The following is an 18,495-nucleotide window of genomic DNA, read 5'->3' as shown; positions in this document are numbered from 1 at the left end:
CGGAATCCTCGTTTAGTTGAGTATTTGTACTGGATTCGATCGGAAGCAATCTTATTAATCCGGCACTCGGGAATGCATCTGTTAATGAACAGCAAATCGTTCAACGTGAACGTTCCACCGGTCGGTGATAGCAAGAAAAGGTGTGTTCCCGTTCCTGGGAAAGTTGAAAAGTGCAGTGATTTCAATAAATTTATTCGCAGGAAATCGAAATTGTGCTGTAAAATGAAACGGAAGCGCTGTTTACCTGCGGTTTTTTGTGTGATTTGCTTTTCCATCTTGATCGCCTGGGTCATGGGAGATATTTTCCGGCAGCAGTCTTCTGGTGCCGTCATCGATGCCGAGTAGGTTTTGGGTTGTGATATTTGAGTCAGTTTCAAAACCGCCCAGTTGATTTCATTCAGTTTGTGGTTTTCTAGTGAAAATGATACGATGTTGGATGCTGTTGAGTTGGATTATGCAGATGAGCAAGTGACAGCAGCCCGAACCAGTGGATTCGCTGTAGCAATCGATCATTCCTGTACGCTGACTGGAGAGTGCAAGATTGTTTGCAAAGGAATGGATGTGAAGGTGATTTCGGGAAAAATCCGGAAAATTCTAGCGGTAAGCTTCAAAGAACAGCCTTACAATATATTCATCAAATGACGTTACCTGGTTGTTAAAGGTGCGCAGAAGGCCAGGTTCAAAAATGTTTTCAAAGATGAAGGATGTTAATATTTTTCTTGAATAGTTTTAAATCAAATTCTAAATTTTACCAAAAATTCAAAAGTTTTAAATTAAACTACGTATTGGTTGAATTATTGTCCAGATATCTAGGTTCTAGGTGTTCTTAAAATTTAATAAAAATGGAGGCGCATGGTAATTAGCGTTTGAGTATAGTAATCACAAGAAGCAATTCCATTACTGATCTGATACATTGAGAACATGATCTACGAAGATTATGCTAATTAACGAAAGAGGGATTGATAGAGTGCTTTTTTGTATGGAGAAATTTCAGTTTTTAAAATTCTTTTTTTATATGGCTAAATGCGTTATCATGACTGATCCGAATACTGAATACTAAAAAGACGTCCGTCGGGTCTTTTTTTATTCACTTAGTTTGTTTGACATGGCACTTGCGTTAGCTTTAAATGTCAAAAGAGTTAGAATCTGATATTTTCTTAAAATTAAAGTTAACAATTTGATGGCTTCTTAGTTCCTTTTTCGGTTTAGTGTACTCTTACGGTTCGGTTGTAATTGAGGTTTCGGATTCAAGGTTACGTGAACAGGGTGTAACTATGCGAAAACAAGCGAAGTGCTTTGGAATTCATAGCGCGAGTGTAAAATCCATCATAAACGATGCAGAAAACCCGGATCTTCCAACTCTAAGCCGGACCATAGAGCGATATCTTTTATTAGAAAGAATAAATCAATGTTGGTACAGGAATTCGCAAACCAAGCAAAAACGAGTGTTGGAATGATCAAACGTATCAAGAAACCGAACAACCCGAAGACCTACAAAAAGCAGAAAAACACACAACAAAGTTCACCACAAAAGCAACGAGCTACAAGAATAGCCCGCAAATTTCGTATATGAGCAAGTCGATTCAAGTGGAGAAATTTAGTCGAAAAGTGTCGGTATGGCAAGCAATATGTTCCTGTGGTTTAATGTGTAGTATATTTTTAAACTATCGGAACTATAACTACGGAATTCTAACGACGTGAGTGTCTGCAGAAGACATTGCATTTTTGCCTTTATATGAGAAGCGTAGAGCCCCTCCAGTATTTTGGTCGGATTGGCTCACGGAAAAGGTAAAAGATTTCCTTGAAAAAGACATCGATCCACCAAATTACTTTTATATTCGGCCCATCGTACGTTACTTTTTGATTATAAAGAAGGCCTTCTACAAGACTGCTAACGCAGCTGGGAAAAAGATGGAGTTAATAAAATGGGCTTAAACGCGAGAAATTCCACGAAGATCCGTCCGAAAATATTTAAAATCGCGACCGACCAGCTTAGACTCCTATGAAACTTTACACGTTTCACCGGCATGGAAGACTAAAAATTTTCCACTATCAGTAAAATTATTCAGACTAAGGAGTATTTTTTAAAAGGGCGTAAAAAATTCTAAGTGTATTATTTTACAAATACATCAAAACTTTCTGAGAACGAGTTTCAGGAAATAAATACTTATGTACGACAAAAATATATTTCATGTAACTTTCAAATGGGTTATAATATCGCCTTGATATCAAAAGAGAAGTTACACGAAATGTTATGTGGAAAAACCTATTGTTGTTGTTGGAGAAATGTGAATAACTTCTGAAAAGGTCGTAATAAAACAAAAGAATTGTGCTGTTAAAACAAAATTAAAAATATCTCGTTAACAACCACATTTAAGAAAATTTTTGTTATGAGCATTTTGATTTAAAATAGCGTTTAGAATCATATTCAAAATGAAAATGGTATTTTGGAGTGCAAATAGTATCAATTATAAAAATATTTAAAAAGTTGTTAAGAAAAAGAATTTATTGAAAGTTGCTCCATGACCCAAATATACTGAAAAAGTTTCTTTTACATCTTTATAACGATAAATATTTAATTTTTGACATTTTATGATGGGGTAACGCGAATAACTGTAAAAAAGGACGTAATCACACGAATGAACTGTTTTTGTTGGAACAAAATTCCAAATATCTCAAAAACTATCGCTTTTGGAAAATTTTGGTTAAATTCATTTCGATTCAAAATGATACATAGAATTGTATTCTGTAATAAAATTATATTCTGTAATTATATTCTGTAATAAAATTACAGTTTTGTATGTCAATTAGTATCAAATTTAAAAACATGTATAAAGTTATTGTTAGAAAAACTTTTTTACCGATAAGTTCTCCATCATACAATCCCATTCAAAATGTTTTTTTCTCTTTATATTTTCGTTGACAAAATAAAAAAAATTAGAAAAATAGGTTTTTTTTGCAATTTAGATTTTTAACACAAATTTTTGTTTTTGTGAAAAATGGCACAATATTTTTTCAGTGTATATTTTTTTCGTTCATAAATATTTATTCTCTGAGACTCGTTTTCGGAAAGTTAGTAATCGATCAAAAAAAATTTGAAATTAAAGCGCGTAAAAATGTTTACGCCCTTTTGAAAAATTGCTCTTGTATCAAAATATTGCAATTTTCAGAGAAAATCATGGAGATTCATAAACCGAACACAACTTCAAAGTTTCGTTCGAATTGACGATGGTCATATTTTGTGGTCGGCCGGTTTCTCATGGAATCCCTCGCCGAAGAAATATGATAAAACTCATGGCCGAAAGTTAATGCAGGAAAATTTATGGGTCATTCCACGCGAAGTAATCAAGGCACGTGTAATCGACCTTCACGGATTTGAACCAAATGTTGAGGGATTTTTCATCTAGGGCCAAACCCAAATTTTTGTGTCAATTGAATGACCCGTCGGGCCATGCGAGCACCCCCCGATTTGATAAATTGCCAAAACCCGTGGTTTACTTTTGGTCATATCTCCGGTTCTATTAATTCTAATATCAAGAAATCTTGAAAAAATATTAATTTTTGACGGCAGTGCTGCCAACTATGCGATTTTTTGAACATTTAAAGTTAATTTTTCTTTCAATACATATATTCTAATTTTGAAAATTCTAGTGCCATCGTGTTTCTCAGACATTTTTAATTAAAAAACACTTATAACCTCAAAATAAATTTAAGCCTGTCCTGAGATACTCTGTTTTGAAGCAAAAAAATCTCAATTTCCCATATAAAATCGGAAGCGCACGACAATAAAAACCAGCTTGAGTATTCTAAGTTCACACATAATTTATTGTGAAGTATATGAGAAATGATGAAATTTTGTTTACTTCTAGAACATCAGGACTGATTTTTATGACAGTTTGAAGATTTTCTCAATTATGAGTTTTTTCTATTTAAACGGTATATATTAGGATGCGCTCAAATTACATAGAGAATTTAAGTGCTTTAAGGAAAAATGTCTGAGGAACACGATGGCATTAGATTTAAATTTAAATATATGTATTGAGAGAAAAATTAACTTATAATGTTTAACTGAAAAAAATCGCATAGTTGGCAGCACTGCTGCCAAAAATTATTATTGTTTCTAGACTCCTTGTACAATTTTCTCGAAAAACCATCATGCGGTTTGATTCTAGAGTAACTAGAACCGAAGATATGATCAAAAGAGAAAGGGTTTTGGCAATTTGTCAAAACGAGGGATGCTCCCATGGCTCGAGGGGTGGTTCAATTGACACAAAATTTTGGGTTTTTATATATTGGCCCTAAACGAACAATTTCTCCAAATTTGGTTCAAATCCGTGACGGTCGATTTCAAGTATGCATCTTTTTTGATCACTTCGCGAGAAATGACCCATAACCAATTTTGAACATGATACGACCGAACTTAGATGTTCCGTATTTCGATTCCGATGAGGATTCCGGCGGTATAATTGAATATTTCATAAAAGGCTATACACTAATTATGTAAGGGTATATGTGGGGAGGGGAAGTTTCAAAATATTTTACAAATGCTTATCTGAAGGGAGGGAGGATTTGTTCTTTCTTACGTAATATCATAAAAAGTATGAAAACTGAAATCAATAAGAAACATATTCTTTTCGTTAGAAAAGGGAACTATTTCTTGTTTGTGTCATGAACATTTTGTATATCAAACAAAATTAGCACATATTGTACATCATGGTCATAAATAGGGCGGACCTCGAATTGAAGTGTTTTGCAACGGCAGGATTAAAATTTTGCATTAGTTATGGGATTTTATTGATTGTTGCCAACGTGAGTAGCGGCTTACTTGTGAGAGCAGTTGCATTAAGTTCTTGACAATGGTAGCACATTATTCTGCTCGGGAACTGGAGTTACAATATGCCTTACAAGTTAAGAAGAAGCGGAGAACTTCCGTTAGCCATTTGTCTCCCGTTTCTGTGAGCCATTTAGTTTCTGATAAGGCGAATGAATCATGACGTTAAAGCCTTCAATTAAATAAACAAACAAACAGTTTCTGTTTTCACGAGCTATCTCAATGAGCCATTTATTCCTCAACGGCGGAATATCTCCCGATACCAATGCCCGTTGCGTGAGTCATTTAGCTCCCAGTTTTCTCACAATCTACTCGAATAATCCATAAACCCTACTCAAAAGGCCAATCAGTACTTGGCGAGGTCGGTTCGGCGATACCTGATGGAGCGTAGCTTCTAGTTCGTTGTTCGCTGAAAACTCGACGACCCACCGCTGGCGTTTCACTCGACCAACTCGATCTAGTCTCTGACGGTGGAACCAGTCTCCTGACGGACTTCGGTCCGGCGATGGTTCGTGGTGCCCAGTAAACTGGCACATCAAGCAAAACTGTAGTTGCTCTCACAGCCTTCCCCTTAGCATAATCGCCGTGACTTTAAAAGTTCAAGTCGATGATATATTCTCCGATCGCGATTTTCGCCTGTTGCTGTCTTTCGGCTGTTAGTCAACACCAACTCTGTTTTATGATGGGCAATTGTCTCCGTGGCGAGTGCCTCCACCTCTTCTAGTGATTATCCGATTACTTGGAACAGTACATCATCCACTAAACCGAAAATCGTTACATCTCTGGGAAGGATCAGCTTCAATACTTCATCGTACACTGCGTTCCACAGCGTCGGGCCGAGGAACGTCAGTCGTAGTTGTCTTTCTCCCTTGTCTGTCTCGTAGATCAGTGTTCGGTCCTGAAAGTAGCTCTGTAATATACTGCAGAGTTACTCATGCTGTACAGAAAATGGGCGATTGCTTTCCAGCTAGCATTATTGAAGTGTTCGTCACGTCTAAGCTAACCACCACGCAATAGCGATATCCTTATCTCTGCTGTCTCCACAGCTCACACAATGGTTCACTGTAGAGTTGCCTATAAGAAAGCCGAATTGCATGACATGCCGTTCTCACGGTCCGTGTACTTGGTTAGCTTGTTTAGGATTGCTCTTTCTAACAGTACCAAGAGACATATTGACTTAAACGTTGGAAGATCTCCATGTTTTCCCTGCACCGGAAGCAACATCAGCTTCTGTCGCTTCCAGTTATCGGATCATCCTGAACGTATCCGGGTTCTCCTGTATAGCTGTTTTCAGAATCAGGTTTGGGGCTTGTCCTTCACTTTCTTGGCATTCGCCTTCTCGATCATTTGTTTTTCGGTGATTCGAGCTTCTTCTTCGTGATCATCCTCCTCACTGTACGGCGAAGATTGGTTCATGTTGCGGGGAAAACCTTGGTGACGATGGTGGTAGCTTCATCATTGATACAGGTGCAGATATTTCATTGTTCAAAGCACAAAATATCCACCCAGACCAACATGTAAATACTAGTGATAAAATTAGATTAATCGGAATAACCGAAAATAGCATAGAAACTTTAGGAATAACTAATGCTACATTATGTTTCAACAATCCACTTAAACTAAACCATGATTTCCATCTAGTAAACCCTAATTTGCCGATTCAAGCTGACGGTATTTTAGGTCGTGATTTTTTAGCCAATTATAAATGTATCATCGATTATGAATGTTGGATACTTACATTCAATATACAGAATATACAAATATCAATACCTATAGAAGATAATTTAAATAAAGGCTTCATGCTTCCTAGCCGTAGTGAAGTCATTAGAAGAATACCACATTTAAGAATTTCTGAGGATATGGTAGTACACTCCAAAGATATTTGGTCAGGTGTTTTTTATGGAAATTCGATAATATTTGAAACAAAACCATTTGTAAAATTTGTAAATACGAAAAATTATCCAATGTATATACCATACACACAATTTAATCCTACTTTAAGCCCTTTACATGATTATTCCATTTTAAGCACAAGTAACAGTAATATAATTAAAAATAAAATTGATAACAGATGCAATTCTATACTCAAGAACATTAACCCATTATTGCCCAACCTACTATATATAGTAGGTGCTAAGAATAACTCCTATTACTCAAGTAATAACGCAGAACATGCTTTGTCAATGAGTACTCTTACAGAATATGTTTAAAGAAATTATAGTGATTGAACCGGTGTTTATGTTTTGTTTTTATTCAATTTTCCCTTAGGTGGTTACACATTTTTCTCAGCTTGAAAAAAAAAGAATTTTTGTAAATTAGATATTCTAAAACTACATACGCTGAGGAAAACTTTCACAAAATTTCATTAAGATCGGAATACTACAACTTGAGTTACAGCTATTCATAGACCGCTACCCATAGACCACTCGTAGGCGGTGCGTAGTGTTTGATACGCTGGACCTTTGACTCGCTGCACGGACAGTAAAACTCGATTATCTCGTAGTTGTATTTTGTTGAAAAGCTCATTCGCGGCGATCACGATATCACAGAAACTAATTAATCGATCAATCTGAAATTTTCACCCGTTGTTTCTTATTATGTCAGCTACTTTGTGTATAAAAACAATTTTGCTGGAATGACCACATCATTTTTTTTCCGATCGGAAAAGTCAATTTGCGATTCTCATGAAAAATAAGTTGGGCAATAATGGGTTAATCTGAAACAAGTTCCGCCATATGCTAGAGACAAGTTTATAGAATTAATTAATAAATATCAAGATCCCGAAGAAGAGGTAACCCAAATTAATTTTTATTCCCAGAACATTACACTTAACAATAATATTCCTGTCTACATACCTAACTATAAAACAATTCACTGGCAATACGACGAAATTGATAAACAAGTGAATAAAATGCTTCAAGATAAAATAATAGAACCCTCGATATCTTCTTATAATTCACCAATTCTGCTTGTACCCAAAAAATCGAACAATAATGACAAAAAATGGCGTTTAGTTGTCGATTTTAGACAACTGAACAAGAAAATTTTAGCAGACAACTTCCCATTACCAAGAATTGACGATATTCTAGACCAACTTGGTAGAGCCAAATTTGTTACAACTCTCTATCTTATGTTAGGATTCCACCAAATACCCCTCGACGAAGAATCCAGAAAATTTACAGCATTTTCAACAAGAAGTGGACATTATCAGTTCACTAGATTACCATTTGGACTGAATATAAGCCCAAACATCTTTAAACGTATGATGACAATTGCCATGGCAGGATTAACACCTGAATTAGCTTTCTAGTTATTGGATGATCAATAAACCACAACCTTTCAAATTTACAACAAGTGTTTGAACGCTTGAGATACTATAATTTAAAACGCAACGCTCAAAAATGCAAATTTTTCAACACCGAAGTGACGTATCTTGGACATAAGATAACATACCAAGGTATGTTACCCGACGACTCAAAATTTAACACTATTCTGAATTACCCAATACCAACCAATCCTGATGAAGTTAGACGATTCGTAGCTTTTTGCAACTACTACAGAAAATTTGTACCAACCAACTTCTTAAGAAAAACTCAAAATTTGGATGGACAGAAAATTGCCAAAAAGCATTTCCCACCTTGAAAAATTGTTTACTATCACCTACAATACTACAACACCCAGATTTTTCAAAAGAATTTATACTCACGACAAATGCTTCAGACATAGGATGCGGAGCAGTTTTAGCTCAACAAACAGAACATGAAAATTTACCAGTGGATTATGCCAGCAAAACTTTTGAACCAGGAGAAAAAAATAAACCTGTTATTTTGAAAGAGTTAACACCCGTTCATTGGGCTATTAACTACTTTAAACCTTACTTATATGTATGGCAGAAAATTTACAGTACGAACAGACCACAGACCATTGGTTTATCTGTTCGGAATGAAAAACCCAACTTATAAAGTAACAAGAATGCGTCTTGATTTAGAAGAATATGACATTACAATAGAATTTTTCCCAGGCAAAGGAAATGTAGGACCCGATGCTTTATCGCGAATAGTGACAACATCGGATGAGTTAAAAAACATACTAAGAGTAACAACGAGGTCTATGACTCGTAAACCATTAAATAATCCTGCACAACAAGATGGCGTACCGAAAGAGATTGATCACCTCTTGACGTATATGACCAACAACCCAACAGAAACTAACAAATTATTAAAACTAGAAACAAAAATCGATAAGAAAGAAATGACATTTATTATAAAGAAAAATGAGAAATACATCGCGCAAATTAAACAAATATTAAACGGAAGTCAAACGTTACAGTTTGCACTACAAAAATTAGAAGAAACATTGAAAAACCTTAACCAACAGAAAATCGCGCTATCTATTAACGACAATTTATTCCAAATGATATCAATTGAAAACTTTAAAATAATCTCGAATGCACAAGAACATTTGATAGAAATAATTTTATATAAACCACCAACATTGATAACGAAAATTACAGAAATCAAGAAAATTCTACACGACTACCATAATACACCGACCGGAGGTGCAATGGGAGTTGGAGAGGAAATGGAGGTGGATTCTGCGGTAGGGTTAGGAAATCAAGCTAGCCAGGGCAAACTGATCGGTAATCCAGGCAGACGACTTCGTCGAGGGACTCTTTGCCACGCTGGTAGCCTATTTCAGGCTACTGGTTGCGGAAGCCAAAAAGGTCATCGAGAGAGGGAAGCTGAAGATCGGCTGATCAGGAGTCGAGGACAGATGTCGCCCTCCTATCCGACCCGTACAACATCCCTGCCGATAACGGCAATTGGGTGGTGAACGGGTCTAGGATGGTGGCAATTTGTACAACGGGACGGTTCCCGATCCAAGATGTAGTACACTCCTTTGCGGAGGATGTCGCGATTGCCAAGATCAATGGTGTGTTCTATTGTAGCTGCTATGCCCACCAAGGTGGCCTATAGAACAGTTCAACCAGATGATCAACAGGCTCTCGTCTGATCTAGTCGTTCATTCGTCACAGAGATTTCAATGCTTGGGCAGTGGATTGGGGCAGCCGCTGTATAAATAGAAGGGGCCTAGCGCTACTGGAGGCGCTTGCGAAACTCGACGCAGTGCTAGTCAATGATGGTTCCACTAGCACATTCTGTAGAAATGGGGTCGAGACATGAATTAACGTAACGTTTGTCAGCCCGGGTCTGGTTCTAGACATGGACTGGAGGGTAGACGAGGCCTACACCCATAGCGATCACCTAGCAATACGCTTTAAGATCAACTATGGTATGCAGCATCCGAGGGCGGTTGATCCCTGCCAGGTACGCTGGTGGAAGACCAATTACTTCGACAGAGAAGTTTTCACTGCAGTCCTGGGACTGGAGATCAACACCGACAATCTAAGCGGGGATGCGCTGGTAGCTGTCTTATCACGCGTGTGCGTCGCCACCATGCCGAGGAAAACCCTGCCAAGAAATGGCAGACGCCCGGTATATTGGTGGAGTGTCGAGATTGCAGCACTACGATCAGCCTACCTCAAAGCTAGACGTAGGACGCAACGAGCCCGCACCGAGAGCAGTAAGAGTGCGTGTTTCGACAGCTTGTGAGAGGGTGTCAACGCGAATCCGTGGGGTGACGCCTACAGGATCGTGATGGCTAAGACCAAAAGATGCTCTTCACTCCCCGAACGGTCTCCGGACCGGTTGGCGAGGATTATCGAAGTACTCTTCCCGTCTCGAGCCACAAATCCCTGGCCTCCTGCGCCGCAAGGCATTGTGGGTGCGGCCGAAATGGTGGCCCCGGTGACGAATGAAGAGTTACTCGCAGTGGCTAATTCCCTAGCAACGAACAAAGTTCCAGGGCCTGATGGAGTTTCAAACAGCTCTCTCAAGACAGTAATCATAGCGAACCTGAACATGTTGAGGTTATCAATGCAGAGATGCCTTCACGAGTGCCGTTTTCCGGATAGATGGAAAAGGCAGAAATTGGTACTGTTGCCGAAGGCCGGGAAGTCGCCGGGTGACCCTTCGGCGTACAGATTTGCCTGCTCGACACGGCGGGCAAACTGCTTGAGAGGACAGGCTAACCCCGTACTCAGAAGATACTGACGGCCTGTCAAGCAATCAGTTTGGTTTTCGAAAGGGGAAGTCCACGGTGGACGTTATCAACTCAGTGGTAAAGACCGCCGTGAGAGCGATCCAACGGAAAAGGCGAGGTATTCGATACTGTGCGTTAGTGACACTTGATGTGAAGAATGCATTTAATAGCGCAAGCTGGGATGCCATCGCGCTTTCGTTACGCCGACTTAGCCTGCCGCTGGGTTTGTACCGGATCTTGGAAAGCTACTTCCAGAATCGTGTACTATTATACGAGACCGATGCCGGTCAGAGAAGCGTTCCTATTACCGCAGGGGTCCCGCAAGGCTCGATTCTGGGCCCGGTATTATGGAACCTTATGGATGACGGGGTTCTGAGACTAAAGTTCCCTCCTCGTGTCAAGACTTCGGCTTCGTCGATGATGTACCCTTGGGGGACTGGTGGCGGAATGGATGAGCGCGAGAGGCCTGGAGCTCGCTCAACACGGAGGTGGTTATCGTCAACAATCGCAAATCGGTACAACATGCAGTTATCCAAGTGGAAGAAGTCGTGATAACTTCAAAGCGAAGTCTGAAGATTCTTGGGGTCATTATAGATGACAAGCTGACCTTCGGCAGCCATGTCGACTATGCGTGCAAGAGGGTTTCGACGGCTGTTGTGGCATTATCGAGGATGATGTCCAACAGCTCTAAGGTGTGCGCCAGTAGACGTAGGTTACTGGCAGGCGTTGCCGCATCTATCCTTAGGTACGGCGGCCCTTCCTGGGCGAGAGCACTGGGAGCAACCAGTTACCTTCGGAAACTGGAGAGCTCCTACCGCTTGATGTGTCTCAGGATGCATCGTGTGATACCGCACGTAGAGGAGTCCGCGAGCGTACCAGGGTGGCTTCGGTCGCCAGATGGCAGCGCGAGTGGGATAACTCCTCGAAAGGTAGGTGGACTCACCGGATACCTAACATATCGAGCTGGTAGACCCCATGTGGATGGCTGCTTCCGACGGCACCTCCACAGGTTTGGGCACGCGGAGGCCCCAGTAAGCCTCACATGGAGTGTCAGAGCGAGCGTCAGCGTGTGACAGAGTGTGCACCCAAGTATGCCTCATACTGGATGTGTGCGTGCGTGAGCGAGAGTGAGTGAGTACATTAAGTACTGCTATCCCCCCCAAAAGTAATGCCGGAAGGTAGTTTCTGGGGGAAAGATGGCGAAGCCCAATGGAGTTTAGTCGGTATTACCCGTTAGGTAGTTTAGTCCTGATCGAGTCCGACACTCCAGTACACTTCCGTGTGGTAGCTTGGCAGCTACTAAGCACGTGTACCGGGTCAGTGCGTAAATGCATTCTTCATTGTAAAAAAAATATACTTTTGTGCCGATCAGGTTTTGTACATAGAATGATAATTGTTAGGGTAAGGTGGGGCAAATCCGACCTAGTAAATGGTTTTGGCTGTAAAATGCTCACTTTACATCGGATCAAGTCGTTTTATATACCAAATTAAAGGTTAGACTTCTGGGCAACTTTCTATGTATAACATTTTATTTTTAGAAAATTTGTAGATACAAGCATTTTACTAAAAGGTTCATTTTCGCTGTTTTTAAAAATGGTGGGGTAAACCCGACCGCCTATGTTTTTGATTGATTTAGTACAGATATTATTTTATGGTTATTCAATGATAAATGATAAATCGATGAATGTTATGTCATTGAATTGTAACATGAAGAAAATGAAATTCAATGTCAATCTTGGAATGTCGCAATCACGAGCAGCAGCACGTAAAAATATTCCCATTTTCATCGGACCAATTGCTCGACGAATACTATATTCATCATGTTTTTGTGTTTTTCGTTTGTAACTATGAACCATTGTGCAAAAAAATAATAAATAGCATTAAAAATATTTTTCAAATCGATAAATAAACATTTTCTTAGTAAAAAAGCGGTCGGATTTACTTGACTATTTAGAGGTCGGATTTGCCCTACCGCGCTATTTTTCATTACGACACGATTAAAAAATTATGAAAAAAGTTTGACTAAATTCATCTATGCACTTTGTAGGACTTAAATCAAAGAATTTAAATCTACTTGCATTTTTTATGCAATCACTTTAACAATCAGAAATATCCTGTAGTCAATGATGCAGAAAAACCAAATCAAAAGTTGTTAAAACACACTTATTGTCGTTTGAGTATCTCAATGTAGACTAATAAAATGCTGTCATGTCACCATTATGATCATTTTCGATGCTCTACACGACAACATTGATATTAGTTCGAGTAGTGCTTCCAATTTTCGATAACAGAAGGGGGTCGGGTTCACCCAACGGTGGGATTTGCCCCACCTTACCCTATACCTTGACGATCAACCAAATCAGACGTGTCCACGTACTAACTAATATATCCGAGAGTATCCAAACAAGTAATAGACATTTCGACAATTTTATTGAACATAATATGCTATATGGAATCGTAGTTTGGATAAATGAGAAAAGAACAATTACACCACTAGGTGAATTAAGCGGTTTTTTTCGGAATTTATTGTTTCCATTGAGAATATTTCATATATTTTTACAAACAAACTTAAACATTCTTGTCAGTAAACCAAACCAACGTTATTAAATAATCCACTTTCCTTCCATTCCAGGACCTGCTATGCAGTGATATCATCCTTATCATCGACAACCTTTTCGTAGAGGACGAAAGAATCTCCAACAGCTGGCTCGATCTGGACGTGGACATAAACATCGATCAACTGGAACTGAAAGCCTCGCAAATAATCGAGATCGCACCGGGATCATTTGACGCTGGTTGCCTGTACGGAACATCCACTCTAACATTGGACTCGCTGCAAATCACTCGCTTGGAGGGCTACACATTTATCGGCTTGTCTCAGCTGAAAGTGCTGAATCTGAAGAATCTGCCGCTAAAGGTCGTAGAACCGTACGTGCTGGGTCCGATGGTGTTCTCTCTGACGAGGCTAACAGTCGACGGATGTTTGAATTTAGTGAGCCCAGCACCGTTCACGGGATCATTGAAGCTTCACAACTTGGCGACTGTTTCGTTCGAGAACAACGTATTCGAGAATGTTATCAGCAGTGACAGTTTTGCGATGCTTCCAAAATTAACAAATTTGTATTTGAGAAATTCACGAATTAATTCACTGCCGAAAGGCGTGATCGAGAGCATCAACGCAACGGTTAAACTGATTAATCTGGAAAGAAACAAATTGAAAACTTTGGATGAGGGAGTTTTCGATAGTGTGTTGGATAAGAGCGTTAAAATTTTACTCAACGGGAATCCGTTTGTGTGTGATTGTGGTTTGAGTTATTTACAGGACCTAATTGTATCGTACCCTGGCATGTTCGACAATGTTACATGTGACAATCCAGCTGATCTAGCTGGTGAATTAGTAGCATCAGTCGACATTTGTAAATCAACCGTAAGTCCTATAGTAACTCCAGGTGAGCCCTCGACAGAACCGCCAGAAACAACGGACACCACATGGACTACAGATAGCAGGTCTTCGTATCCCACATCAACAGGGCCAACTACAACTATCGGAAAACCAACACACAGGCCAACAGACCCTCTGACTACAGAAACTATAACCCCTACCAGACCACCATATAGCACATTTACTCCGCCCTATACAAATTCAACTTCTTCCGAAAGCTCTTCTCAGCCATCGCCGTCACCTACTCCTGAACCTACTCCTTCATCAACCAGCTCCACGTATGCTCCATCTTCAACTGAGGTTAATCTGTACGCTCTACAGTGTTTATCAACAGCTGTGACGTCTATCAACGTTTTCCAAACATCAGAAATCAATATCCACAAACGGTCCAAAACCTTCGTGGTATCGGATGCACAGGAGGGAGCCGTTGAAGTACTGCTCGAACAGTACTATCCCAACTCGCTCATTCTTTGGTTCTACGACACATCTTCGAGTACCGTATTTCCAATTAACATCGAGGATAGTTCAAATTGTGCCGAAATCAGTGGACGAACCGTTCGTATCACAAACCTTGCTCCGAATAAAAATTATATTTTCTGCATATTCTACATGAACGAAATCAGCATTTCACCATTCGATTGCTTACCACACAAACTATTGCCGACTTATGGACAGCGTAGCTGGCTAACCGAAGATGATAAAATTATCGTGATTAGTATTCTGATTTCCTCCGTACTGGTTGCCATTTTGACTGGCATCGTGATGACGTATTGTTTTATCAATAGTTTCACGACGTACAAAAAAGGTGAGTACATCCCCATTAAGGGCGAATCCAGCCAAGAGTAACTCTTTGCGTCTTTGTTTCCCTCAGCATGCCGCAATATGTCGGCGGATCTACGATTGAACAAAAGCGCCACCAACCAGTGTTACATGACGCCGGTTGCGGCCGAACAAACGGAAAGGTAATTAAACCATATTGATCTGTCATTCCACCATATCTAATCTCTGTTTCTTTCTCGCCCGGTTTTATCAGACTCCGCCATAAGCGCAGCGTGTCTGATAGCAGTGTTGAAAGTGGTCGCAGCTATGTATCGGCCGTTGTCCCTGCTACTCAGTTCCAGTACATTTCCTGGAAGATGGAAAATCGTTCGCGTCCCTCGATGGAGTACTACCCGAAAGATCCTCCCCCGCCGCCGTTACCACCGCACCCAAGCAAGCGATTGAAGAAGCAAAAGTCGGAAATTAAGATCAACTTCCAGGAAGTTTACGATGACCCCACCAGCACCAGCTATACCTCCTGCCCACCGATGAAGGTGCACCCGGGGAAGCACTAGACGTTGGTGGGGTGTTTCGTTTTTGAATGATGTATTGAACTTTTAGGTCGCTGCTGGTTTGACATATTTTATGCTTTGAGAACAGTTTCTGGTTAAACAAGTTCAGCGTGTTTCGGTTGCGCAACGGGCTATCAGTCAATGAAGGTCAGAATAAAAATGTTCGGGAAGATCTGGCGTATGTTTCTCCGCAAATGGTTTTTATCCACAGAAAAAATGTAAAAGTTCATTCGAGTAGTGTTATTAACTAACCTGTGTAATACACAAGCTATACACAGTACAAATGTGTAAATATGACGTACATTGTAATACTTGGTATCGTGTAAAGTTATTTATTTCTTCAAGTTAAAGTGTAACAATGTAGATTTTTTTGTCAATCAATAATAAAAACTACACTTAACAAAATATAGAAATATCTCATGTTCAATGCCTTTGGTAGATCAGCAGGTTTGGAAAACCATGTTGCCCTCGTATGAATCAAAACATAGGTGTTTAATCGCTAAAAAACTTCGCACGGAATCTCACACGGAATTTCGCATGGAATTTCACACGGAATTTCGCACGGAATTTTGCACGGAATTTCGCACGGAATTTCACACGGAATTTTGCACGGAATTTTGCACGGAATTTCGCACGGAATTTCACACGGAATTTCGCACGGAATTTCGCACGGAATTTCGCACGGAATTTCGCACGGAATTTCGCACGGAATTTCGCACGGAATTTCGCACGGAATTTCGCACGGGATTTCGCACGGAATTTCGCACGGAATTTCGCACGGAATTTCGCACGGAATTTCGCACGGAATTTCGCACGGAATTTCGCACGGAATTTCGCACGGAATTTCGCACGGAATTTCGCACGGAATTTCGCACGGAATTTCGCACGGAATTTCGCACGGAATTTCGCACGGAATTTCTCACGGAATTTCGCACGGAATTTCGCACAAAGTTTCGCAAGGAATTTCGCACGGAATTTCGCACGGAATTTCGCGCGGAATTTCGCACAAAGTTTTGCAAGGAATTTCGCACGGAATTTCCCGCGGAATTTCGCACGGAATTCCGCACGAAATTTCGCACGGAATTTCGAACGGAATTTCGCACGGAATTTCGCACGGAATTTTGCACGGAATTTTGCACGGAATTTCGCACGGAATTTCGCACGGAATTTCGCACGGAATTTCGCACGGAATTTCGCACGGAATTTCGCACGGAATTTCGCACGGAATTTCGCACGGAATTTCGCACGGAATTTCGCACGGAATTTCGCACGGAATTTCGCACGGAATTTCGCACGGAATTTCGCACAGAATTTCGCACGAATTTCACACGGAATTCCGCACGAAATTTCGCACGGAATTTCGCACGGATTTCGCGCAGAATTTTTCACGGTATTTCGCAAAGAATTTCGCACGGAATTTCAAACGGATTGTCACACGGAATTTCGCACGAATTTCACACGGAATTCCGCACGAAATTTCGCACGGAATTTCGCACGGAATTTCGCACGGATTTCGCGCAGAATTTTTCACGGTATTTCTCAAAGAATTTCGCACGGAATTTCAAACGGATTGTCACACGGAATTTCGCACGGAATTTCACACAGAATTGCGCACGGAATTTCGAACGGAATTTCGCAAGGAATTTCGCACGGAATATTGCACGGAATTTCGCGCGGAATTTCGCACGGAATTTCACACGGAATTTCGCACGGAATCTCGCGCGGATTTTCCCGCGCATTTTCGCACGGAATTTCGCACGGAATTTCACATGGAATTTCGCACGGAATTTCACATGGAATGTCACACGGACTTTCGCACGGAATTTCGCAAGGAACTTCGCGCGAAATTTCGCACGTAATTTCGAATAGAATTTCACACGGAATTTCACACGGAATTTCGCACGAAATTTCACACGGAATTTCGCACAAAATTTTGCGTACGAAATTTCGCACGGAAATTCCGTGCGAAATTCCGTGTGAAATTTCGTGCGAAATTTCGTGTGAAATTTCGTGCGAAATTCTGTGCGAAATTCCGTGCGAAATTCCGCGCGAAATTCCTTGCGAAATTTCTTGTGAAATTCCATGCGAAATTCCGTGCAAAATTCCGTGCGATATTCCGCGCGAAATTCCGTGCGAAATTCCGTGCGAAATTCCGTGCGAAATTCCGTGCGAAATTCCGTGTGAAATTTCGTGCGAAATTCCGTGTGAAATTTCGTGCGAAATTTCGTGTGAAATTTCGTGCGAAATTCCGTGCGAAATTCCGCGCGAAATTCCTTGCGAAATTTCTTGTGAAATTCCATGCGAAATTTCTTGTGAAATTCCATGCGAAATTCCGTGCAAAATTCCGTGCGATATTCCGCGCGAAACTCCGTGCGAAATTCCGTGCGAATTCCTTGCGAAAATTCGTGCGAAATTCCGCGCGAATTCCTTGCGAAAATTCGTGCGAAATTCCATGTGAAATTCCGCGCAAAATTTCGTGTGAAATCCCGTGCGAAATTTCGCGCGAAATTCCGTGCGAAATTTCGAGCGAAATTTCGTACGAAATTCCGTGCGAAAATCCGTGCGAAAATCCGTGCGAAATTCGACGCGAAATTTCGTGCGAAATTCCGTGCGAAATTCTGTGCGAAATTCCGTGCGAAATTCCGTGTGAAATTCCATACGAAATTCCGCGCGAACTTCCGTGCGAAATTCCGTGCGAAATTCCGTGCGAAATTCCGTGCGAAATTCCTTGCGAAAATACCTTGCGAAATTCAGAGCAAAATTCCGCGCGAAATTCAGTGCGAAATTTC

The 18,495-nt window shown here is 40.5% G+C and overlaps 1 protein-coding gene across 1 annotated transcript; it reads left to right on the top strand.

The window, feature by feature from the left end:
- The first annotated feature begins 213 nt into the window (after positions 1-213).
- Positions 214-15,958, top strand: LOC131691640 (uncharacterized). Its single transcript, XM_058978201.1, has 5 exons — positions 214-341; positions 417-600; positions 13,566-15,180; positions 15,247-15,337; positions 15,409-15,958. The coding sequence occupies exons 1-5, from the start codon at positions 223-225 to the stop codon at positions 15,707-15,709; spliced, it is 2,310 nt and encodes a 769-aa protein (XP_058834184.1). The 5' UTR covers positions 214-222; the 3' UTR covers positions 15,710-15,958.
- Positions 15,959-18,495: the final 2,537 nt, after the last annotated feature.

This window comes from Topomyia yanbarensis, chromosome 3 (genome assembly GCF_030247195.1).
Source record: "Topomyia yanbarensis strain Yona2022 chromosome 3, ASM3024719v1, whole genome shotgun sequence".
Lineage (NCBI taxonomy): Eukaryota > Metazoa > Arthropoda > Insecta > Diptera > Culicidae > Topomyia > Topomyia yanbarensis.
The sequence above is the reverse complement of the archived record's forward strand: the minus strand, read 5'-3'. Positions and strand labels throughout refer to the sequence as shown.

Coding starts and splice junctions, on each gene's coding strand:
- LOC131691640 (XM_058978201.1), top strand. CDS start 223: ATGAAACGGAAGCGCTGTTTACCTGCGGTTTTTTGTGTGATTTGCTTT. Junction 601..13,565: donor AAATCCGGAAAATTCTAGCG/GTAAGCTTCAAA, acceptor CTTCCATTCCAG/GACCTGCTATGCAGTGATAT. Junction 15,338..15,408: donor GCGGCCGAACAAACGGAAAG/GTAATTAAACCA, acceptor CGGTTTTATCAG/ACTCCGCCATAAGCGCAGCG.